Source organism: Gymnogyps californianus, chromosome 7 (genome assembly GCF_018139145.2).
Source record: "Gymnogyps californianus isolate 813 chromosome 7, ASM1813914v2, whole genome shotgun sequence".
Lineage (NCBI taxonomy): Eukaryota > Metazoa > Chordata > Aves > Accipitriformes > Cathartidae > Gymnogyps > Gymnogyps californianus.
The window spans coordinates 36,474,543-36,500,565 of record NC_059477.1 but is presented as its reverse complement, the minus strand read 5'-3'; the positions used below and the strand labels follow the sequence as shown (position 1 = coordinate 36,500,565).

The 26,023-nt window shown below is 39.0% G+C and overlaps 1 protein-coding gene across 1 annotated transcript in view; it reads left to right on the top strand.

The window, feature by feature from the left end:
* The window catches only part of TMEM163 (transmembrane protein 163), a 103,299-nt gene that overhangs the window by 68,437 nt on the left and 8,839 nt on the right, over window positions 1-26,023 (top strand). The window contains exon 5 of the mRNA XM_050900390.1: window positions 14,077-14,173. Coding sequence (XP_050756347.1) covers window positions 14,077-14,173 — 97 coding nt within the window. The remainder of the gene's footprint in view (window positions 1-14,076; window positions 14,174-26,023) is intronic.

Below are 26,023 nucleotides of genomic sequence, written 5' to 3'. Positions count from 1 at the left end.
GACCAAAGTTATACAATATACATCTTTGTTGATTCTCATGGTGGTTCAGATGTAGTAACTGCAAAATATATTTTATCTTACCTCTGCGATTTGCCCTTCTTGAAAATTCTTTGATATTGATGGCCTGAGAAGCTAAAGCTGGCAGGCTTTTCAAGTCTTTTATTGATGAGAATTTTTCTTGAGTCATGGTGAAAAGATATATCTGGTTATGTTCAAGGTATGTCTTAAATTATGATGAAATTATGATGAAATTTTTATGCTTTATTTTTAAGTATACCAAGTGGCTTTGAAAATATAATGAATATTCACCAAGATCAGCTGTAAACCACTTTGAGATTGTAGGCCATATGAGACACTGCTTGATTCTGCCTAGCTGGCTCATTAATGAAAGAGTATGTAGGATTGGGATGAATATTTGATGTGTTTGTTACTGGTACTTTTTGGATAGTTTCACACTTTACCATCTTTCTGTTTTGGCAGTCACATAAAAGAGGATAAAAACAGGCTACTACATTTTCAAAAAAAGATTAAAATTTACAACCAAAATAAAATTCTTGCAATTCCGTATTTTTCTTCACAAGAGGAGAAACTAAGAGGAAGGAATATATTCTGATGTAGCTGATAAACCAGAGCCTGTAAAAAATATAGCAGACCCACGACCTGTGCGCTTCGGGCCAGGCACAGCTTATTACTTCATGGTAAGAGTTTTGTGCAGTGCTACACCATAGAATGGCTGGGGTTGACAGGCACCTCTGGAGGTCATCAGTCCAACCCCCTGCTCAAAGCAGGGTCGATTAGAGCAAGTTGTCAGGTTAAAGGTCTGAATCCAATCTTCTGTTTTGTGATTTGAACATTGAACGATCACTGAGCCATTCAAGATGCGCAAAGAAATCTGAACGGTCCCCCTTCCTGCTCTCCATAACCAATGTACAAATATTCTTGAATATTCTGATCTTTAGTAAATCTTTAGCAACATAATAACTTATTGGACTGCTGAAGCAAATCTAAATTCTGTTGAAGGAAGAAATTTATTGAAATTAATGTGATAACAGTGGTTTTTCATGTGCATAAGTAAACCCAGTAAATAGCAGTAGAAGTAATTTCTTAATAGAAGACTGAAGCATTAGGGACCTGGAAAAACGTCTCATGAGAGGCTGAACTAGTAACTAGATATACAGCCAAAGCGCAGCTCTTTGATCTGTAAAATTCAGGAATGAAGGACTTGGATTGCAGTGCTGGAACTGTGTGTGAGGAGAAAGTGAGAAATACCACTAAAAAATACCACTAAAAAAGGAAAGATCGAGAAAACAGAGTAACAAACTTCAGGTACACAGCCTTATGAAAAAGCTGTAAAAGGTGGAGCTTTTTATGTGTAGTTGGTTGAAAAGATCTCAAAACTGTGAACGAAGGAAACATCTCTTATTTGATTCCCTCTGCTCAGGAAAACAGGACTTTGCTCATGGTTAGCTAACAGAGTTCATTGGCAGCCTGCTCAGGTCAAATGGAGTAAATGCAGTAGTGCTACTTCTTAGGCTATAAAGCAATATCCCTATTGTTACATTACAGAGCTACAATCTTGCATTTCTGTACAGTGCAGCACAGGACTGGGTATCTGCATATGCCTGTAGGATCCATTGCTCCTAGGATTTTTTTGGCTATTGGGTTTTGTTTGAGCTTGTATGTTCAGTATTGCAAAAACTAACTCTGTACAGCATATTTAACATAGTGATTCTTGACAGTTGCAGCTGGTGTTTATTATATATTATTTTGTTGATGGTACCAAGTTAAATTCTGTGTTTCCCAAAAACCAGTCTGTCAACATCTTTCTTAACCCAGTGCCAGAGTAAATAGGAAACCTTACTCATAATGAGCATTCTGGATTATGCCAAGAGCAGAAAGCTCACATTTCTTTCACTGTTTGGTTTTTTTTTTTGGTGGTTTTGGGTTTTTTTTTTTTTTTGATTGCATATGTCAGACTCCAACTATTCTTTCCTTTATTACTGTAAGAAGAAAATTACATTGTATCATGGGCAAATAATTTCTAATGAACTCGTGGCGCTCTATGTTGCCATGTCATAGTACATAAGGAATGCAGATCTGTCTTTTTTTTCTTATATCGGTGAAGCTGTCGTCCGAAACATTGGCAGTGATATTAAAATAACAAGAATTAGATGGAGTCTACTGTGTGGCAGACAAGGGTGCAGATATCTGTCATATTTCCACCTGCTGCTGCGAAAGCTTTTTGCCAGGAGAAAATAGTCATTCCTATCTTCGGTGGGGCAGCATATGATTCTGGAGTGCTCTTTCTTTGTGGGTAGGATGACGCTTTACCTGGAACAGTAAGTGGCTTCAGTTACCTCTGCTCGTGTATTTATTTTGCCTATCTTTTCTCACCTTATGCTAGGTTTAAAAACAATGGATCAAGAACTGGGAAGGTGTTGCAGTCTTTGCAGCTTTGCAATTAGACTTTATCTAAAAACTTTGCTATGTGTCTGTAACTTAACTTCCATCTCCGTACATTAGCTCAGCTGTGGCAGCTGGATTTGATACTGTCAGAATGCTGAACCCATTGGCCAAGTGAAAAATGCCTGCCCTGAGGATTTGATTCCTAATAGGTTCTTAAATTATGGGGAGAATGAACTGGTATTCTCATCTGTTTTGACATCCAGAAGAGCACAACTGTAAGAGCTCAATCCAAGAATTTCTAACTTAGTTTGAGCTAAAAGCAATCTCTAAGAAAGATATTTGACTACTCCTCAGGGATGGAGTAAATAGGAAACCTGACTCATAATTAGAATACTGGATGCAACAGTTAGAAAATCTCTTAGATCCTTCACTACCCTGCCCTTATGTTTAATTAAGCTCAATGGTAAAGATGTAGATCTTATTTCTAATCTGTGTGTATATATATAGCTTCAGTTTATAAGTGCTCAGCATTGTTGTGCCTTTTTTCTGTCTGATGAAAGAAGGACCTGGTGGTGGTTCACTGGGGTTTTCAGTTGTCAGACAACTCTAGGAATCCACTATGTGGATATCTATATATATGCATTATCCATACATAGGGATATGTAATGAAGAGAGGAAGGAGGGAAACAAGGATATTCTAGGACTTCATGCACTAGGGGTGAAACTTACGGCTATGTAACAGTATGACATGGGAATTAGGATATTTAAAAACATTTTATGAAGCATATTAATGATATCAACAGCCTTTTTATAATACCCAATGACTACAACATTACCAGTGTACCAATCCCTTTCCTTGGTTGCTTGACAGCCTCCTGGGTACGTACTCTCTGTCAGTTACCTTTCCACAGAGTATGCCTTGCGTTCAGTTTTTGATTGTAAGTAGCTTCTTCAGGTAAACGGGGCAGTACAGCAAATAGGCATATTAGTGTTTCAAATACTGCCATGTATTGTGTTTAAATTTTCATGTGCGGATTGGCTCTGCTGTACTGGTTAGCCCGACTAAATGAGCACTGTCTATTTAGGTAGTGTTGAATGAAAATAATCCTCTCAATTCAGATCCAACATATCAGTCACATTGAAAAAACTGTGGATAATTTTATCTATGCCATACATACGAAAGAGACTTGAAGCACAGATGGCAAAATCCACACCTACCTACAGTTCAGGGCAAACCTCTGTGGCTGGAGGAAAAACTCTTTTGTGATGAGTGAATGGAATAGCTAAGTGATCTGGAAAAATGTCAAATGCATGGAGATAGCCTACAAACTGCAAATAGCTAAGAACCTACCTCTGCAGCTCTTGTTTAGTTCTCAGCTACCATGAGTTGGTCCTCACATGGCACATGCATGTCTCTCCTACCCAGTGGAGCACAGTGCAGAGTTTACAAAATAAATGTTCACCTGTGCTTGGATATCTGCTTTATAGGAGGAGAAATATAGTTTCTTTTTAACCACACTGACAACTTCTAAACCATTCTTTCTTCTGAAGTATTTAGCTGAAATACTACATTCAAGTACAGTGCTAGATACATGTTTTAGAGGTGCTTCATTAGGCTGACTTATTAAACTGCATCATTTCTCTATAAATCCGTTATCCCATATTCAGGCAAAAGTGAAGCAATCATAAACTTTGCTCTTATTCAGGCAGAAATGCATGTATGCACGCACACACACAAAATCCTCACACATAGGATTTATATTAAATATGAAATAGCAAATGTATATATTTATACATTCTAAAATCTGTTTCTAAAAGCGTGGCATCTGTAGACTTGGCAATGATTTTACTGGAGCTATATCCAAAATCTATTTAATTTATGAAAGCCTTCCCTTTTACTTCACTGGTAGTTGATTAGGCAGTATTTGTGTATATTGCCTAGTATTTGCACATAGATATAGATATATATAAAATCAGGGATATGGTGTTGTTCTGTACAGGAATTTGATAATCACCATAAAAATGAATGTTACAGAAATTGTCAAAAGGCTTTAATTTCCAGCTTCAGGGGAATGACAGAATCTCCGATCACCTGCTATAAGGCTAGGAGCAGTGATCAGCTCTTCACAAGCTGGGAGGATGGTTATAAGGCAGGTGTACCACAAGTGCAACTGTACAGTCTGTGCAGACCAGGAACTAGAAAATAGGTTGTAAGAGTTTTCAAAATCTCCAAGGTGTAGAAATGTCTGTTAGCTTTTATTGACAGATACTTAATACCTGGAGAATCAAATTATTTATGGAACTGTTGCCCCAGTTCAGCTGCATGATTTTAAAGGATGTAAATACCCTGTTCTATAGTGACTAGTTGAACTCCTGAGGATAACAAAAGTTTTAGAAGGCCTATAACATTTTCAACATGAAATGGATCCCCAGCATAGCTAATCTGAGTCTCAGATACAAACAGCATTTCCCCTTCATGTTCTTTAAGAAGAGGTTAGACCATGTGATAACACAGTATATTTTTAACATAATAATTGAGAAATCTGCTTTCAATGATAACTTGGACTATTACTTGAATTCTCTTTATTTTGTAATCTGGTTTTTTTTTTTTTTTATGGTGAGAAAAAGGAGTAGCTGTAACGATGCTGATCTGGATTCTCGCAGTTGGAGGTGGATTATGGAACATGTGTGATGAACAGCAAGCCCACTTCGATCCTTTTAAAGTGCATCTTAAAGTGACTCTATTCCCTCTTCACCCAGCAACAGGCAGCTGTAAATACTCTGAACAGCTGTGATTCTGTACAGTTTGGTGTCCAAGCCCTCCTCAGTAACTAAACCTGATAATAGATAAGCTACACTGCAAACATAAACAAGCAATATAACTGTCTAATTGGACGCAAAGAAGCTTAGGATTAGCAGTAGAGCATGACAAAGAAGCAGGAATCTCAAGACTGAGGCTGATATTGCATCTTTTGGCTGTGTATTACAGTAATATGCCACAGTGGCTAGTAATTGTTCTTGTTAGAGTAAGCACTTTAATGGGTTTGAAGCAGATTTTACAGTCTTCACAGTTCTGGATGACATCCTAATGAAAAATGTGGCTAGACTTATCTCAGCAATATTGCAGAATGGGTAGCAAAGAACAAATGTTAGTGAACAGCTGCACTGTAATTTTAATGCCTCTTTTTAAAATAATGGGCAGCAGACCTGTGCTTGTGGCACAGTGTGCAGCAGACTGAACAGGCCCTTTCCTGCCGTAGAGATACAGTACCCAGCCATAGAGGTTTTGCTATCACCTGCCCCTGCTGTGTCTGGGGTGTGTGCAGGGGTGGCTATTGCTGTGCAGGCAGACATTCCTAGCATGGCTGCTTAGGCCTCTCCCCTGCTTCTTTACATACTCTTCCTTGGGGGCAGGAATGATCCTTGCTCAATTCCTCCTATTCCTCACTTGTGTGACAGCAGATTAGGATATGTAGATAGCAAACAGAGGCTGCTGTGGAGGAGAAGGTAGCTGTGAGGAGAAGAAAAACTGTGGGTCTCAGAAGGACATGGATTGCAGTTGAGATCAAGGGAAGAGAAAGCAAAGAGAGGCCCACATCTGCAACATCCACAGCCATCCCTTGGTGCCCCAAATGACTGCAAACCTGAACAAACACTTTCAGCCCCTTCTCTCCGAAACATCCTCTGACTTTTTCCCTTTCCATATTCTTTGTCCACTGACTTAGTTCTGAGTCCTCTTCTGTTTTCTCTGCCGTGCTCCACTTCATCCCCATGGGCCAGAACCCACTGGTTTGCCACCAGAAAATCATTTGTTGGTGACCAAAACCTGAGCTTTTTCCTCCCGAGTTCTCACCCTTTGAGTATCAGCATTCAATTTTGCCAATGCTTGAGAAATCTTGGGCTGGCTGTGACTGGAATTTTATACTTGGCTACTGTAATCAGACTATAAGAGCTGCCATAATACAAATATTAAATGAAAGTAGGCCTAGCTTTGTTTAAACAGGCTGACTGCCTCTTATCTAGAAGAAATGTGGTGCAGATTATTGCAAGCTCCAAGTTACTAATGACGAAGCATTCACAGAATGTAACTTGTATTTGGTTATGGGAAAAAAGAATGAAAACAAGAGTACCAGTGAAGCGAAGAGATACAGAAGGATTCCTGTCATGTGGCTAGACACAGAAGACAATTGAGAAAAATGTATAGAGAGATACAGAATTAAAAAGTGAATGAATACTGTATGCTCAAAAATATTTTTCTAACTCCTGACATAGCAAAAACCTCTTGGGCAATTGCCTTGTGTGTTGTGCCATATGACTTCCCCTGAATGATTCCATATATGATATTCACTCTGTCACCCACTAATGCTAAAATCCTTTCAAATCATAGGGAAACAGGAATTAGCACATTTATAGTTTTTATTAAACTAACTACTTTTATCATTTAAATTTTTTCTTACTTAAACTCCAGAGGTTTCATTAGTGGGTTTATTCAGAGATCAAATCCCGTATCCATTATAAAACTGATTTGCTCAGCTTCACTGAAAAAGCTCACATTACTCTTGGGCTTAGAGCTCGTATTGCTCTTATTGGCCTGCAGCTCATTTTAATGCTAAGTTACAGTTCCTTGCAAAGTAATAGTTTTAGCACTACCTCTTCACTCCAGCGGTGAAAACAGCCTGTAGAGATTTTAACATTTCCTTTTCTGTGGGCTATTAGGAGCCATTAGTGCTGAAAGATCTTGACAGAGTCTGCAGAAATAAAGATTTTGTGAGTAAAAATTCATAGGATCATAGGATAATTCAGGTTGGAAGGGGCCTCAGGAGGTCTCTAGCCCAGACTCTTGCTCAAAGCAGAGTCAGCTGTGAGATCAGAATAGGTTACTCAGAACTTTATCCAGTTAGGCCGTGAAAACTTCCAAGGATGGAGACTCCACAACCTCTCTGGGCAAACTGTTCCACTATTCCCATGGTGGAAAACTCATTTCTCTTAGAAAAATATATCATGGTAAGATTCTTAACAACCAAGAAAATAAAGAATTAAAACAAACTAGAGTAAACCGGCTCTTGGAAGGTAACAGAATTGTATGTAGGAATTAGGAGTATTATCTTTTATTTATAGTATTGTAGCTGCGAGAGAATTGGATGAGGAACTGAAGCTTGTTTTGATGGCAGCTTTGCAAATGTGAGAATATAGTTTCTACCTCAAGAATATTAATACAAATGCTAGCGGTTTATAATGACTTTTCTCACAGTTCTCTTTGTCACGTTTACTTCTGTAGCTCTGCTGAAATTATTAAAATGTTTTCCATGAATAAGGTAAGTGATGTTTTCAATGAATAAGGTAAGTAATCTTGATACAAGAAAGAAATTTTTTACAGTGAGAACAATCAATCATTGTAACAACCTCCCCAGGGACGTGGTAGAGTCCTCATCGTGGGAGGTTTTCAAGATGCAATTGGACAGGGCACTAGATAATCTCATCTAGGCTCCCTTTCCCATGAAAGGTTGGACCAGATGATTTGAGGTCCCTTCCAACCTGGGCTGTTCTATGGTTCTGTGAGGTTCTTTATATTGGTAAAAGTAATAAAAAACCAAATAACCCATGTAATCAAAAAAGATCAAGTAATCTGAGATACAACAATGAATAAAAAAGGTGGGAGAATAGTGCAGTATTTGACAAGAAGGTTAGGTTTTTAATATTGCATTTTAGTTGTATCATATGTTAACAAAACTGGGAAGTAATTAGACTGCTACTGACAATCTTGTTTTATTCCACACGGTGTTGTCACATTTCAGGGACTATTTTAATGAACTTGAAGTGTGGTGGTAAAATAGGCTCCAGGATGTAACAGATATACTACCAAGTAGGTGAGACCCCTTTCCCTCTCCACTGCCCCAAAACAACTGTCTCTGTGAGCTGCTAAGAGAAAGTTAACACATTTTTGCAGATTGTATTTGTATGCATCACTAATTTTTTCTGAATCCTTAATTCTGTTGCACCACCTTTGCTGCATATGAGAGCAGATTGACTTGAGAGGAGTAATTGCCAAGAGCTTCATTACAAACCCTCGTTGGTACTGTGTTACTGTATTCTATTTGCCAGAAAGATAGCAGGATGATAATTAAGAAGGGAAGCTGCTTACAGTGGCTATTTTATAGCAGTCATTTGATACGAGGAAAATTCTGTTATCAGTCACCCTTGCGTAGCTTACCCTGGACCTCTTTTGAGGCAGTATATAGCAGAGCTTGTCACTGGGGGTGTATTTGTAACTTTATTACTGATATCTATTTATTTTTTACAAAATGTTACAAAACAAGTAGCTGAGAGTCTAAATCTGCAGTCTTCAGGCTGACTGCTGCTTACATGGAAGAGCAGTCCCTTTGGCTGGAATGGGTCAACTCATGTAAAGAGTTTTCAGTGTGGCAAGAGCCCTGCTAAAGGTAAAATTGCTTTATTACATTGAAGATTAATCACCGTAGAGATCAGAGTGAGATTAGTCTTTGGTTCTATGATGGAAATATTACAGAATTTTAGTCTTATCACTACCTGTAGGGAATTGTAACATAATTACAAATATAAGACAGAATTAAGGATAAATCCATGAATTAGAAGGCTTTTTGCTGTGTCTGCTAGATGCAAATGAATTGAATAGTTGGACTTTTTCACCTTAGGAAATTAATTTTGTGACAAAAAGAGGAAAAAAAACGTTAACTTACTAATAACAGCTTGAAAATTGACAGTTTGTGGAGATGGAACCCCCTGAATCTCAGTATTTTTCCTAGCTACTTGCTTAAAAGCCATTAACTTATGCAAAGTAACAAATTTTTGATTTATGCTATCAGGTGCTTACAGTGATAGATTTCCTCTTCTGGTTTCCTTATGAGTTGTGAGAATTTGTCATCAAAATAAAGAATTGTGTCTATTAGTGCTCTGTACAGGGAACGTGTTACGGAAAAGATGAGGTGGCAGCTGTATGTCATGTAATACAGTTACACTGATGTTATTTTGATGGGTGTAAGTGCAAATATCCAGGACTGGTGTAATACAAAATGGATATTTATAGGGTTGTATAAATATAAATGGGTTGTAGTACTGCTTTCGGAAGAATTTCTTTGGGAAATTGTCAAGTTGTAGCACACCCAGAACCAAGCTTTAGATTGGAGACATGAGTTTAGTTTTTAGGATTTAGACATAATCATGTTTCTGAGTTCCACTAGAAGTGAACTAGCAGTAACTGAAGCTCAAAAGCTGTATAAAGTCTTTGGCAGTTTTGAAAGTCCAAATAATTTAATTCTCAATGCCTGAGGCTGCAGTACAACTGATTTAACAGTATGTTTCATCTGTGACAAAGTTATATTGAAAAGTTGGCAAAATTGATGAGTTCATTTTTTAATACAATGAATTATACTTCATCTTCTGGATTTTCAGATAGAAATACTGCATCAAAAACACATCAAGAAGTATCTTTGGCAGATCATGATCTGCTACCAAGACCTACAGCAATTAAATTCTCCTTACCGACAACTTAATGATATAGTTTTAATTACTCTCACGTTCCAAGTGCCATTGCTCTAAGAAAAAAACCTTTGGAAGTTTGAGCTTTAGTTGACCTAAAAGTTTATTATTGCTGGGATATCAGAGAGATGCACTCACCTTGTCCTTTCTGAATTAGTCTATTATTCTTTATACTATACTGCATTCTGAAAGATTCCAGAAAGCTTATTGTTTCTGAAAATCAAATCATGGTTTTCCATTATGTTTTAAAATGTTTTGACTAAATTGTTCCTCTTTCTTTTTAGAAGCAATATATTACATGGAACTCAGGCAGATTTCAGATTCATGCATTCTTCATTAGATCTTTTCTGTTGCCTGTCAAACCTGTAGTGATCAATTATTTTGCGTTATAGATCAATTATATCTCTAATGATGTTGTAGATATTTAGTGGGAAGCTCTTATACTAACTCACATAGGAATGGCTGTAAAATGAGTACACGATCTCCAATAGCTGCTGGAGGTGTAAGTGGTACTGGTGATACGTGGAGATGTGTTCATCATGGGTGTCGCTGGACAGAGAGTACCCTCATGGCTTAGCAAGAAGATACCGATGTTCTGGAATATGAGGGCATTAGATGGACCACCAGTTACTCCAGAGTTGCTGACAGTGATCATGGGGGACCTGAAGATTGAGGAACATTTATTACACTACAGTGATTCCAAGCCAGGGGTATCTGTAAAATCTTCACTAGGTTTTCAGTCAAACCTCACTTCTGTATAACTCCTCTTTCATGAATTTTTATGGGTACTTCTGAGTTGACTTGAGCTTGTTTAGAAATGGCAGTTGGCTCATCTAATTTAATTGAATGTTATTAATGAAATTGCATTTGCCAACAACCTTGGCACTAACACCCTTTGTGTGCAGTTGGAAACATTATTTAGTTACAAAGCAGTTGAGTAACTGTTAGCAGATGGAAGTTAGCAGGCTTGTGTTAAAGTTTTCCTTGTCTAATGGCTTGAAAATAAAGCAAGCTTACAATAACCAATTACAATTTGTTTTTTATGTACTACAGTTAAAATTTCAGCTTAATTTTTGGAGGTTTCTTATTTTGTACAATTGTAGTTGAATTTTGCATGATTTGCAGTCTAGATAGAAATTGTTTTTCTGGAAAATGAGATTGAAAGAAGACACTATGCAGTATTTTGTTCTAGTGGTTTTGCAGATAAATCAATACACTCAAGAAGACAAGAAACATGTATTTTTGCACTTAAAGTACTATGACATTACTCATGAATTTTGCGTGGCTATGGATTCCAAAAGCCAGGATATAAAGGAGAAGCTAGGCTTGCTAAATATGGTAACTGAACGCTGATTCAAACCTCAGACTGCATTTCTGTCTGCTATTAATACCCCTGTCACTGTTACTAACATCTTCCTTTTTTCTTTCTACTTCTGGCTATTTCTGGTTAAGTAGGTGTATGGGAATTCTTTTGACACAGTAAAACTGATCTGGGGAATAAGAGAAGCGGCTCAAGATTGCTGAAGTCATTACTTATCTAGGGGCATAGGCAAAGATGGAAAATATTTGCTGTTAGGCTTGGGTGGTTGGAGAGTTGACAGAGATAACCCCAGACTCTCCAACAGATGTGAGAACCGAATCCAGCCAGTGGTCAGGGCAAGTGCTGGTTCCCTGGACACGTTAGACCTGTGCCAGCAAGGCTCCTGTCAGGCCCTTAGGGAATGTTCGCCTGTCTTCCTCAGAAGATGTGTGCAGGGAATAGAAGGTATGCTCAGGCAAAGTGATGGTGCTTCACTGTCTTCTCTCCCCCATACCCTTGGCATTCAACAATACGTATTGGCACAAGGAAGTTTAATCTATTTTTCCAGCTCACAGATTTGTGGCTGTGTTGGTTTAAGCCTGCTGGGAATGATAGAAAAGCTTTTCTTTCAGTGTTGCTTTCAGATGAAATGTCAGCATATTCTTGCATGAAGTGTATGTATCTTACGTCAACCTGTCACTGGCTCAGCAAATGGCCTTAGGCAAGTCAGCCAACTTTTGTGGACCAGTTCTGTGTTCAAGTTACCTAAGGCCTGCATTTGTCCCAGGTAAATGAGCAGAACTTTTGGTATATGTTTCGGTACCTCATCCAAAAAAGTAAAATAATCATTACAACAGAATCTGTTGTGAAGGATTGTGCCGTGTAAGCTTCTTAGATTATGGCAGTGCTAAATATTACAGAAGTAATACATAAAGGTGGTACTGAAAAGTTTTGAGTTTGACAAAAGTAGGTCAAGAGGCTCCGGACAGATCTCTGTGCGGTGATCCATTCAGACAGAATGAAACTGCAAATCTCTGAAAAGAATCTGTTGCAGAACAGGGACATGCTTGCAAATATGCAATAGAAAATGGAAAGCGCTCTAAGTTCCAATTTTACTCATTCTTTTTGGGAGATGAACTTTCCTCCCATCCATATTACCATTTAATGATCACCTATCACTGCAGGATTGCAGAGAATCCATCCTGTGAGTTTCTTCCTCTATCACAGATGATGGGCCATATTTTTGTTCTTGTGTTTGAGCCTAGGGGAAGGACTCTAGGGTAATCAGACTGTGTAAAGCCTTTTCTGCCGACTTTTTAAAACAGGTTATGTTTAACAAGAATGAGGGCTGCGTTGCAATTTACATCTCTTAAAATTGGTGTGGCAGAGTTTTGCCTACCTGAGACGAGTACCTCATCTAGCATACCACTCTGTTGCTAGGAAGGATGCTAGCCTCTACATTGTTTGTACTCCTCTGTAGAAGGGCAGCCCCTTTACTGAGGACTTGTCTGTAGGATTATGTGGGTTGTGCACAGCATGGTTTAGTGTTGCTTGTGCTGGGGAATAAAATGACCAGCTACTCACCTGCACCACTGCTGCAGCTGCATCTTCTGACCTAGGCAGAGCAATGCCAGTTCAACTGCAGTCTCTAGATTGGGCCTGATGTGAACATTACATGTGCTGCCAACCACCAGATGGCCTGATGTCTGAGTTGTTGAAAATAGTAGCATGCTACTGGAATAATTATAGCATCCGTAAACTGAGCTAACAGATAGGTACCAAATGATGAATAACAAACAAAGGAAATACAACTTTTGAAGAAAAAAATGTACATATAGATATCACTTCTTAACTATTTCGTGCTTTAAACATTAAAATTGCTCTTACTGTATATCTATCTATAGTAATAGAATTTTATATGAAGAGCTGTTAGTAAAATGGAGTTATGGAGTTATCAATTCTGTAATAGACTGGCTATTATTGGTTGTGTAGAGAAAGTCAAAGCCTTATATCCTATAGTATTTCATGGCAAGAGGAACTCCATCTGAGAGTAGTATCAGTCTGTATGTTTGAACAAAAGCAAGAGTTTTCTTTTTTACTGTGAAGTTCTGGGTATGCATTATGTGCTTTGTAAGCCTCATTGTGCCTGTGTCCTATACAAAACTTAATTATTCTCTGTTAATTATTCTCTGTTACTTTATCTTCTCTTCATTAACCCATTTGTTTGCTTTTTATAGGACTGGGTTGTAAGCTCTGCAGAGCAGGAATAGAGAGTCTAATTCTGCACAGCACCTAATCTGATGAAACTCTGATCCTTATTTAGGTATTGAGAGATCCTTGGACAGCCTACAAAGTGATGCACCTAACCTGCTGATTTTTTTTTAATATCTGCACTTAAAATCTTTTTTCTTGGAGATTTGGGGAGGAAACAGATGTTTCAGGTTCTTTTATGCTACTGACCAGATTTACCAAACATCTGTCCTGGTTTGGTAAAGAGAATGAAGTTCCTTTGATTATTTCTAATGCGAGATCCTAGCAAAACAAACAAACAGAGAAACAGACCTCTAGAGGACTGTATGAGAAATCATCAGAAGCAGAAGAGACATGTCTTTCTCTCTCACTCTGAAACATCATCTGGTCTGCCCTGTCTTCTCAGTATAATCTAGGTTTTAAGAACTGGAGAGGAACTGGACATTTCTTTTCATTCTCTTCTTTAATGCAAGTCTCTATCTTTAGCTCCTTAAGATTTTTTTATTATTAATATTCTGTTGTGTGTTATCCTTCAGCAGTGGGAGAGTTGACAACTCCAAATATGTTCTTAACATTTCTTTTTATTTTTCTCATTTTTTTCCCAGAGCTTGTGTTATCTTGGGTGTCATATTCCTCCTGTCATCTATATGTATTGTGATCAAAGCCATCCATGATCTTGCGAAGAAGGTGCTTCCAGAAGTGGTAAGGTGATTCATGTTCTTTAAAATGTTCTCTTTATTCCCTACACTGCCAGTGAGACTGAGAAAGGCCAGTGTCTCCTTTCAACAAGCCCCATTGAACTTGGCGAAGCTGTAGCAGGTGCCTTTCCTGCCTGGCTGCACATACTGGCCCTAGTCTTCAAGCAGTATTTTTTCCTTATGTGATGGAATCTAGTCTTTATGGGTTTTTATAGGCTTGACCCCATCTCTTCTTCTCCATGGTTACCTTTATGGACCAAATCTTTCTCAGCATAATCACTTAAAGATTTTATACAGGACTGTAGGTGTTCACTTACAGAGAGGAGGTCTCTCTGGGCTTAATGAAAGTAGTAGAATTTTATGAGGAGAATGTTTCCACAGTTTACTACTCCAATGGCTTCAGTATTTTATTTTTAAGGTGAAAAAAATGTGGTTTTGGGTTGTATTTTTTTGTTTTCCAGCTCTTGCCTCCAATTCCAGAGCCATGTACGAGTAGCAGGAATGAAACAGGTGAGGAGAGCATGCTGGGTGAAAGAGCTGGCTTTTTGACTGGCTCACCATGGAGTATCACAAAGGGCTTTTCTCCTGCTCTCTGCTTTCTTTTGGTTATGAAAGCCAGCCCCTACCTGGCCTATAGAGCAGCTCTCCCCGGCGGCCTTTCTCTCAGCTCTGCTCTGTCCTGTCCTGCTTGCTTCCTTTCAGTACTGGGTATTAACTTCCCTGAGTTCTACTCATCCAAACCAGCTACTCACTGGGAGAGCCATTTGGCAATGGTTCCACTCCCAGAAGATTATTCCTAATGTGCCCCAAAAAAATGAGGCTTCAGTTCAGTTATTGTATATATAACCTGACTTGGACCTTTTGTATTCAGCCTTCATGAAGTTTGGTCTGTTTGTAAGTGTGTGCAGACTTTTGCATCGGGGCTTCACCCTGCCAAATACCATTCTCAACATGTCACTAGAGAGAAACCTAAACTCCTCGCTTTCAACCAGGAGATGGAGGCAGAGCTGGAAAAAAAAAGCCAAAATGGAATTTCAGCTTGTTACCCACTGTTAGCACTGCAGATGACCTACTGGGTCCTGTGCTCTCATGGAAACTTCCAAGAAGCTGGGCAACTACAGAAACTTATTTTCAGTAGTTTAGCAAAATTTGGGCAAAGATGAGTAGCGTAGCAAAAGCCCATGAACTGATGCATTAGTGAATTGCAGCCAGGTGCATTGTTTGACTGCAGGTGATTCATGTTCTCTTTGCATTTTACTTTTCCTCTTTTCCAGTCTTCATAATTTACTGCCTCCTCAGCTCTGCTAGCATAACAGCACATGTAGTTGTTCACCAGCCTGGTTCTGTCAAATTGATCTAGGTTAGCTTAAACACTTTTACTAGTCAGTTCTTAAACTCAACCAAAACATTTTGACAGAACTGGGTTAGGGAGTGAGCATGGATGCCATTGTGCCAGTAAGGCTGAAGGAGATCCTGGTAAGGGTGAGGGGAGACCCTACAGTGATGGCCAGCTAAAGGACAACCTCTTAATTTGGCCGTACCCAAACAGTGCATCTGGCTACAGTTTGACTCCTATTTAGTGAGAGAATGAAAAATATAGTCTTGACTCTGTGAAGCAGAAGTAAAGTAAGAAGGGAGGCTGCAATAATAATTCACCAAACACGCATTTGGTGAATTTATGGTAGTGTAGATCAGATTAATTTGGATGTTTCAGTCTAATTCATTGTGGGCAAACGCCCTAATAATTCTGGCAGTAGGAACAAAAGTTTAAAAGGTGTGTCATCTGTATTTCACTCTTCCATCATTACAGGTACTGTCTACAGGTGAGGGCTCTGTTTCTTACATGGGGAGAAATGTCTCCTATTTGGAGCATCAAAGTTATTTATGACTTGCAGATGTGTTGTGCTTCTTTATTTTTAATTTTTGAAATGCATTTACAGCAGGAAAAAAATATGAAATCAGAGCTACAGAAAGGTATCCCCGAAGAGAAGATCCCATTACATTTCAAGTGTCCTGTAAGAATAATTTGTACAGATCCATTTTGTCACAGACTGCCTTGGATTCAGACTTTGGTGCGCTAGAACTGTGTCAAGTAGGTAAAAGTTAGGGTGGGTACTGCTTACCTTTGACACAGCATCAGGATAAATAGTTTTGTTCCTGTGACATCAGGCTGACTCTTCTCGCTCATTTAGGCACTCAAGTACTATCAGCAGTTTGAAAGATGTATCTGGCAGGGCATGGACTGTGGCTGACTAGTGGCAGAGTAAAAGCCACATGGACACACGTAAAGGATTTTCGTACCTTGCAGTTCTGCCTGGAAAGTAGGTTAGGACAAGAGATGAAAAAAGATGGTACTTTTGTTCAGTGTCTCTTAACTGACATGGCAAGGATTCTCATTTCAAAGTCTTTCAGTACATCTCACTGTGGGAAACTGATTCAGTAAGGGTTGCATGACAGGTGAGATATCTCTGTGTAAACTAAGAATAACACTGAAAAATGGGGAGACCGAGCGAACAGCATTATTGCTGCATGTCATGGCCAGTGAGGTATTACGCCTAAGAGTTACTAAATTAAAAATAGTAGGGGGAAAAGCATGTTTAATAGAAACCTTTTCAGTTGCTGTAGCTGTGCCTGAATCTGATGCTGATTTTCTTTTGCGTAATGCTCCCTTAGCTGCTCCGTGTCTCAGCAGAAATAGTCATTCTTCCCAGTTGTTTGGGTCTTTGCTGATCGAGTATGTTCTCAGCTAATCTGCAAGCTGCCCAGGCGGTATCATTAGCATCTTAGCAGAGTGGAAATCTGCTCAAATTAAATCAGTAAGGAGGAGAAGTTTCTGCCTCTACTCTTTTATCTAGGGTGCTGTCTTCTACTTCTTGGACCACCAATGAACTAATTGCTAATGATACTAATTTCTGTAATATCATGTAATTTAGCTATAATGTGTGGACATATAGAACAGCAATTTCTGCTAATGGCTTTTTGCATAGCAGTGAAGTAACCAGTTCAGCATCAAAATAGTGACCTGAAATATTTTCTGATGGTGATTTCTGTTTTACTGGGATTTCATATTAACGTGCTACTCTGATGCCCCGGAAGTATCCTCGTGGTGTGAGCAAGAACAGAACATTAAGACCAAGGAAAGGTAGTGTAACTCCACTGGTGTCCCAAACTGGTATAAAATTAAGGTGAAGAGCTCTGCACTAGATTAAGAGGACATATGCTTCAACATGAGTTTCACCTGTGAGTCATAACCACATGATTTTTTCGGTACAGTTTACGTCTTTATTAGTCTTTCTTGAAGCAAAGGTCGTTGAAGATGTGGGTACTTTTCAAAGCGTCTTGTGAAATTTTAGATGTGTGACTTCAATTTTAGGGGAGATAATGTGGCTAAAACCCAACTGGAAAATGTTGCTCTTGGTGTTCAGATGCTGAACACAAAGCTAGTATTGTCAGTCTCGAAGACAGAAATGGCTTGGAATGCATTGCTCTACTGTTCATGGGGGATTCAAGATTAACGTAATGTTAGTGCAGAGCATCATGACTGACTGAATCATTCTCAGAACTATAAGGTCTCTTTTTACATCTTAGTTTGTGGTAAACTGCAGTGACTTTGTCAGAGTTGAAAATTGGGAGCCGTTGTAATTTCTCTGAGTTCATTTTAATTTGTGTAAGTTTTGGAGAAAATAGTATGATATGGACAACTATAATTTAAGAAATGAAACAGACCAAGCAATTAAGAATCTTCTTACTAATTGTAAGGTGCTATGATTAAAATCCTAAAAGCATAGTCAGTCACTTCTGAATAATTCTGGATCAATTATGCAAAGCTCATTGTATTTCTTGTTGCCTATAAGATACATCGGTTACACATCTGTCAGTTCTTAATATGCATGTAGCAAGAAAGATATTCCCTTGGAAAGAATTTATGAGATCTTTAATGTGGAGATTCTGTTGTCCTTGAAGTGGATCTCAGAAGAGTTGCTTTCATGAAAATACTACTGATAAGAAAGGATATAAAATTCACATGACTAAGAAATAATTTTAAATACTTTTTCAAATGTTTTGAACACAGATTTTCTTTTACTTATGTGGACATTTAGAAACAGGAGTCTTCAGTATTGTTGTCATTTCATATGATGATTTCAGCCGCAGGTCTGACGATCCTCACCAGGATTCGGAGAACCAAAAGGAGAATGACAGGTTTACACGTTAATGGCATTTCCAGCTCAACTACCCCATCCTGTAAAGGGCTTAAATGTCCAGTTTCTTGTTAGACTGCAGAGAGGAGCTACTTAATGTACAGGACAGGAGCTCAGGTTTAGCTCAGTCAGGCATTTTTCAGTCATCTATTTGAATTCTCTTTTATTCCATGCCGAATGTAATTTTGTTGAAACACTGTGAATGACAGCGCTCCTGATCTGCACTGGCATAGAAGAGAGGACAATTAGAGCTCCTGACTTTCTGCATTTCTTAGTACTGCTTCTCCCTTTCTTTTCTGCTTTTTATTTGTTTTACCTCTTTCTCTGTGTTATGTAAAAATAAATAATAGGTAGTCTATGTCACTACACAGGCTTTCAGCACAGGCAATGTTTTTTGTAATTCTTTTGAGCGCTTCAAAACCTTGGGAAACACAGAAATGGTGTATTTCTCCTTTTAGTTCCCTTGCTTGATATGCCAAGGACTGTAGTTAACTTTGAGATAGCCTGTAAGGCAGGATATCAATGACTAGGTAGATTAATTGGTTTAAAATATGGATAAGTTTAATGATAAGTGTTTGTCTGGAATTCTGACTCCTGCGTGTGTGTGTGTTCTCTATATGCAACAGCAACCGTGGCCATACTGGGTCAGGCTAAAGGCCCATCTTTGGTCATCACTGACTTTCTTTGTACCTTTCTTCTTAGTTTTATCTCCATTTTTAGACGAGGAAGCCTGAAGAGCCCACAGGATTCAAGGTATAGGGGTCACCAGGGATTTATACAATATGTTCATTTTTGCAAGTTACTATTGAGCACTGAATTGATACTTTTACACAACTTTTAACTGTAGATTCCATCTCCTGCAGTTAACAGCAAGTTCAGAAATTGTCACTGTTAGGTAAACTTAGGGTTTTCCCTGTGCACAGTACTTTATATTTATATTAGAATTAAAAAGAAGCCTGCCCTGAAAAATGACATTCTGTGTCAGGAGAGTTAGCCAGTGAATTAATTATACACTTACTATACAATTCTGTATTTGTATTAATTATACACTTCCTACTATCATGGGGAAAAGTCTCTTTTCAAGTAATTGAGATATATATTAATCCTCAGGGTTCAAAATACAATCCCTTGTGCTAGTGTTTTCAATACTTGCGATGTAGAGCAGTGTTTTCCAACAACCGATCCATAGAATTGTGTTGCCTCTTGTGTTTTAAAATGAATTAATTAATGAAGTCATGAATTACAGGGTTGATGATAAGGTAGATGTAGGAGAAATACTGCAACTGAAGGGATCTATTTGTCCAGAAAGTCTGGAAACCACCAATATTGAATACATGCAGTGAGAAGTGTAATGGATTTTTTTCTCCCACATTTTTGAAGCTTTGGACATTACTTTTAGTGAGCATCAGAAAATGTATTATGGGTCTCTGATTTTTGGACAGAGGAGTAAATGACGAGAATAAAGCTTTCATGTTCCAGAGAGGATCTGTCTGTCATGTAACCTTACCTTGAATTTGCAGAGATGCTTCATTTTCCTTTGGAGGCAAATTTGTGTGGGGGTGTGTATGCAGACGCGGTTTCTGCATGCATTAACACGTACGCACAAGTCACTTTCTTTGTCAGGCTGTGACCTCCATTCTCATTTGTGTGAAAATATTTTTAATTAAAGCTTTCTTATTTTATGAATTTAGAGATGTGATGACATTTTCCACTTGTCTTGGAACATGTTGGTTTTGAAGGAAATCTTACTGTTTCTCTCCTATTTTTATCATATAGCTGCGATGCTTAGATATTTGGGTAAGAATTCCTGTAAAAAGTAGGTGTACATGTGCTGTATAGAGCCCATACAGTGCCCCCAGCCCTTCCCAGAATTTTTAAGTGACACTGTCTTAGACTTTCTATGCATGTGCTGTACAGTGGATCTGCCCAAATGCTATGCATATGTTTGCAATGAGGAGTAGCTGTGAACATGCTATTGTACACCTGGAAAACTTAAAAAAAATGTGGAAAGATCAAGAAATCCAACAAACCCACATTTTTTTACAGGACAGAGAGGTGTGCCATTAATGTGTAGGAACCTTACAGCTACAAATTCCACTTCTTTCTGTGATCTTCTGCTATTTTTTATATAGCTGTGAATTTCTTCTATAGCTGTGAATTTTTATTCTTTGAGGGTCTGCTTCAGCATGACATGCCGCAGTTATTTCAGTTTCATATCGTTGACCCCTCAGGAAATATTTTTCACTGATCAGATCTTTCTCTTTTTTTTTTTTTTCCCCCTTCTCTCCTCTTTTTCTTTGTTTGTAATACACTTGCTGGAAGTGTTAGAAGAAGTAGGCCAGCTGCTCTTCTTTATGGGATGTTTGGAATTAAGATTTCTGATAATTTTAGCTGTTGTTCAATACACCTGACTTACAAAGCTAATCAGTATTTGACATTTGGAATATAAAACCTTCATTCTGTTTACCCTTCCACTTAATTTTAAATGAATATTTCTCAGATCATGTAATTTAAGGGTTTTTTTTCTACAATGTTGAGTGTTGAACCTAAAATAGAATCACTTCTTGTTGGCTCAGAAATGATTTACTATAGGTTTTTTTTCCCTAGCTATCAGATTCAGAATATTTCCCCTATTGTTACTCTCAGCATTTGTTCTCCAACCTATGTTAGCCGTAATAAGATAATTCCCACTAGGAAAAGGAATTACCATTCCTTTATTGATGTTTTAGAGAGCTATATCCACAGAGCCAGTACTGACCCTGAGGATTTAGTATGCACACATTTCATTACAAATAAGGAGGAATAGCGATATTGCATATTGTTGATGACATTATGCTTGGATTTCTGTGTAAATTTTAGTAATTTTTGATGTTTTGTTAATATGTTGAGAAAGGAGTTTTAAACTCAGATTAGGCATAGGTGTCGAGCATTGTTTTGCATTTGCATTTGCTAGTGTTAATGCTTGCCATCTCCCTGATAAAAATCCTTTTTCATTTGCCCCTTTACCTTCTTCGTGTCAACTACTATATATTCTTGGATAGTATAAATATGATTTTAAGTGTAAATGGTGTATTTTATTTTGACTGTTGCCACAAAGAATTTGCAAACATTTTCTTGTTTATTAAAGAAGGCTAAAAAAGCCCAACCCAGCCACACCGAGAATGACTGTTTTAATTTCACCTGGGGTTGTAAATCAATATCCATTTACTATTCAGTTACTGCTTCCATTTCCCTAGGTAATAGTATAACACATGTAATGTCAATGCAGTTTGGCATTTGTCCTCATTAGTATGGCAAGGGACACTTTTTTGCAAGAGTAAGCAAGCATCACGCCATATTTCTGACATTTCCTGCAGAACAAAGAAGGAAAAATGTAATCAGTTTGTGTACAAAGACATGCAGCACATCTGATGTGGCGCCTCCAATGCTTTTATAAATGAAATCACGTGAAAGATTAGGCTGCATGTAATTCTATCATATACTATTGATTACAGTTGAAATGGGAAGCTAGGGGTGGCACAGTGTAGCTTTATGAGTTCTAATTTATTTACTAATTTAATCGTTTATAATAATACACCATAAATATATTTAATAATGTCAACAGTTGAATTATAGGTCAATAGCAATTCAGCAAATAATACTTGTGATTATATACACATAATATATGTCCTTATACATACTTCCCTATACATTTCTAATCTCTTGTGTATATATAATTTATTGCTTACCATTTCAAATCAAAGTACCATATACATTAATTATACATTAGAATCCTGTTTTATAATTGTTACTTATTATGTATGGTTTGGTGTTTGGCCTTAAACAATTAATTTAACCCTAAAATACACGTGCTCCTTACAGGTTGGTGAGAATGTTGCGGATACTTGAACTAGCTAGTAAGCCAGGATTAGGAAGAACGTATCAACTACATTTCACTTTTTGTTCAAGTGATTGGTGGAAAGTCTTGTTTTCAAACTTTACCACACAGTGATAAGAAATAAAAGTTGGCAACTGCTAGCCACTTGGTAGGTTCTGTGAAATGTCTTGCTGGTCTCAATGCCCTACTAATTGGAGAAATGGCAGTCTCACTAGAGAAACACTTCCGAGGGTGGACAAATACCATTTTCAGTTATGTTTTATAGCTGTTTGATGCTAAAACAATGTAGATGAGTTCTGCGAAAATGGGAAGCACAAGTGATCTCAGAGTTTCAAGCAGACCCTTTGCAGGAGTCCTAAGGTCACCTAAGATAGTTCTCTGGAGTTCATAGCCCCTCGGTTCTTGGCCCCGGTGCCCCCGCTGTGGCATTCGGCACACCCTGTCTTTGTTATCTCTTTCTGGAAGAAGTGTTCTGCACCGTGGAATTGCTTTGTCACAGCACTTTAGCACCAAAGATACAAGTTTAAACATTCATAAGATACTTTTTTTGTACTAATAATAGATCTTTCTATCTCCATGTGAAGAGACTGTCTCCTACTTGAGTCAGACACGGGGCTGTCGGTTTGTTTTCTGACAGTGAACTGCAATTAAAACTCTTGTCCCTTTTGAAGTTAGCTGGTGAGAGAGACCCTCCAGCTTCCCAGAAGCTCCCTCTAGACTGATTACATAAACTATTACTTTGGAGAAAGTGTGACAGAGATTTGGACCTTTTTTTTTTTAAAAAAAGGGTTTGTATTAGACATCTCCATTACTATCTGTATAAACAGAATCCTTCAGGAGGAGAGGGGGGGGAAACCAGTCCCTTTTGGTTAAGTAACATGCTGCACAGAGTGGCTTTTAGTGATCCGACAGCCAGCAGGCCCAGATGACATGAGAGCTGCTGAGGGACCTGGAGGAGCGGGAGGCAGTGGAAAGCGTGTGGAGGTGAGGATGGGGAGCAGGGTGGTAGCAGAACCTGACGGGTGCTGGGGAGGATGGTGACCAGTCACCTGGACTGAAGAAGGGTCATTGTCAGGACCTGTGAGACAGACGGTGAGTTGCAGAGATGGGCAAAATTAATATTTAACACCCCAAACTCAGCTCACTTTGGGCTAGCCATGACATCGCTTCTGCCAGCAGCATCTGTAGCATTCCAGAAATGCGTCCCTACCTCCTCAGCCAAGATGAGCAAGGCTCAGCAGAGAAGAGGTGCAACGCCATGAGACGCCGGCTTCACCAGGAGGGGTAGAAGTGGCATGAAAAAGGCGGTACCAGTAATTCCCAGCTCCTGTGGGAGTGAGGAGGTGGTTCAGCCTTTGGCTGGTTCCCAGAGGAAGCTAAGAAGAGGGCAGAAGAGTGGAAAGAAACCTGCAGCTGTTGGGGGGCAGGAGAAGCAGCTTGTTTTGAGGTCACACGGGAATGAGCTGCCGAGGAGGGCCAGAGAGGAGGATCGCACATAGACTTTAATCATAATATTGTATGTGTTGTGACCACTGGGGGGGAACACTGAACATGCCTTCTTCCTCCCATACCAATGAATACCTTTTTACTCAACACTGTACACTTAGGTGAAATGAGAACATTTTTACATCTCAGAAGTGGAAGTGAAAGGACTGTAATTAAAGGAGGGGGGGTGGAGGGGAGTTGGTAGAAATAATATATGAAATCAGGCAAAGTTTTAGTGTCAGAATTAGCGAGATGCATTCTAGGAAAAGATTAGGAGCACAAATCAGCTGAAATTTAGTTACTAGGCTGGGAATTGTGTTAAAATATCTCCACCTAATAAGCCAAGCACTGAAGCATCCCCTGTGGCTTTTTTTAGTTTCTACAATAGATTCAGAAAGAGATCAAAGTCACAACATCACCATCACAAATTTTCCTTAAGCCGTAAGATTACTCCTGCTTTTGGTGAAATCCTCGAAAATGAGTACAGAACTGTTGTTCTGTACATTCTGTACATTTTGGAAGACCCCTCTTCTCAGCTGCGCCGGTGGGGACAATGCGTTTCGATAAAGTGGAGGAAAGCTGCCTGCTGACTTCTATTATTCCTTTGCTAGGACTGAAAAAAGACCATCCTAGGAAAGCTTTCTTTTGGGAAACTGTCACAGCATAAAGTCTTGCATAAAATAAATCTTAAATAGGGACATTGTAGCTATTAGAGTGCTGTGTAATGAGATGGCAGTCCAGGATGGGCACCTCGCTTTACGTACGGTGCTGGTTTACACATGAAGCCGTCTAATAAGATATATGTGTCCTTTAATTAAGATCTCATGTACAGTGTAGTAGTAATGAGGGAATATGATGAAAAGAAATGGAAAAGGAAAGAGCTTTATTTACCACACTGAGAAGCCTTTATCATATGGAAATGATCAGAATTTAAATTTTTATCATCTGTCACAATTTGCTGCTGCTTTAATTAAAATAACACCAAGGACGTGTACAGTGAGTCTGGCTAGATCTGCTTGGTGCTCTTAATGACTGTCAGATGGGAAGGCAAGGGGTACAGAGAGGGCAGGATTGCGGGAAGATCCGGAGGGAGATGGTGCCAGATGGCCAGGCTTATTTTATTAATTTAGATCTCCATTACGGCTTCTCTTTTCTTCATTTCTCCAAAGGATGAGTTAGCCGAATGGGAATCATTTCACAGCCACAGTATGACGTGTTTAACTCTTCGGAGCCCATAGCACTGCAACGAAGTGCACGTGTCAGTCGTGTGTCCCGTCGGCCGGCCGCCTCCGCGAGGCCCCAGCTCCAGCCCAGGTGCTTAGCCCACCGCAGCCCTCCCTCAGGTCGTTTGTTGAATCCCTCTTAGCAGGCGCTTCCTACCATGATGTCCTGACTCGTAGCGTACCAGTGCAGCCAGCCGCTGTCCTAAACTGGTTCCAGCTTCTGATCATTGCAGCAAAGTAGCGCCAAGGCAGCGTTTTGAGCCGTTTCGCTCCTGTTACCGCCTCACCTGCTCAGGCAACGTGCCGCAGGGGCTGTCCATCGCCACGTATTTTGGGCTCATCTCTTACATCTGCAAAACCTTCTTGTTAGGAGCAAGTAGCCTCACTCTTCTTGGGTGCCGCCGCCTTCTTCTTCCAGCTCTTGGGTGCCTGGACACCCAGAAAGCATAGCAAAGTACTGAGCAAAGTGAATTTAAAAGATTTTTTTCCTCTTCGGTTTTGTCTTCATGCATCGTGCGCTCCGTTACTGAGGTATCTGCCGCCTCCCCGTGGCTGTTGCGAAAAGCTGCACACAACTGGAGACTGATTTTAGCTATTGCTTAGATTTAGGGGTTTAGAGATAAAAAAAAAAGGAATATCGTCTTCTGAAAATCTGTTTGGCACAGTCTAAAGCAAGAAAGTGCTGAGGCGTTTGCATTAAGAGCATGTTTTTTAAATTTCTTCCCTTTCTGTGTCCACTGGGATAACAAAGGAGCTTTGATTTGTCAGGTCTTCTGCATCATCAGTGGTTATTGGATTAGTATTACCAACAAAATGAGCTTATCTTCTGTGATTCAATGAAAAAAAACCCACCACACTTATGAAGAATTTCTAGTGCCTGAATGCTCTATAAAAGGCCTGTTCATTAATTCACTTTATGAGTTGATTCAGAAATCTGTATCACATTTAAGGCATTCTTGGATTCCAGTAAAGCAGCTAGACTTATTTTGATCACAGCCATATAGCCGGAACAAATGGCAAGATGCATATCCACATACTGTGAGTGTAGTGACACATGCGGGAAAAAAACC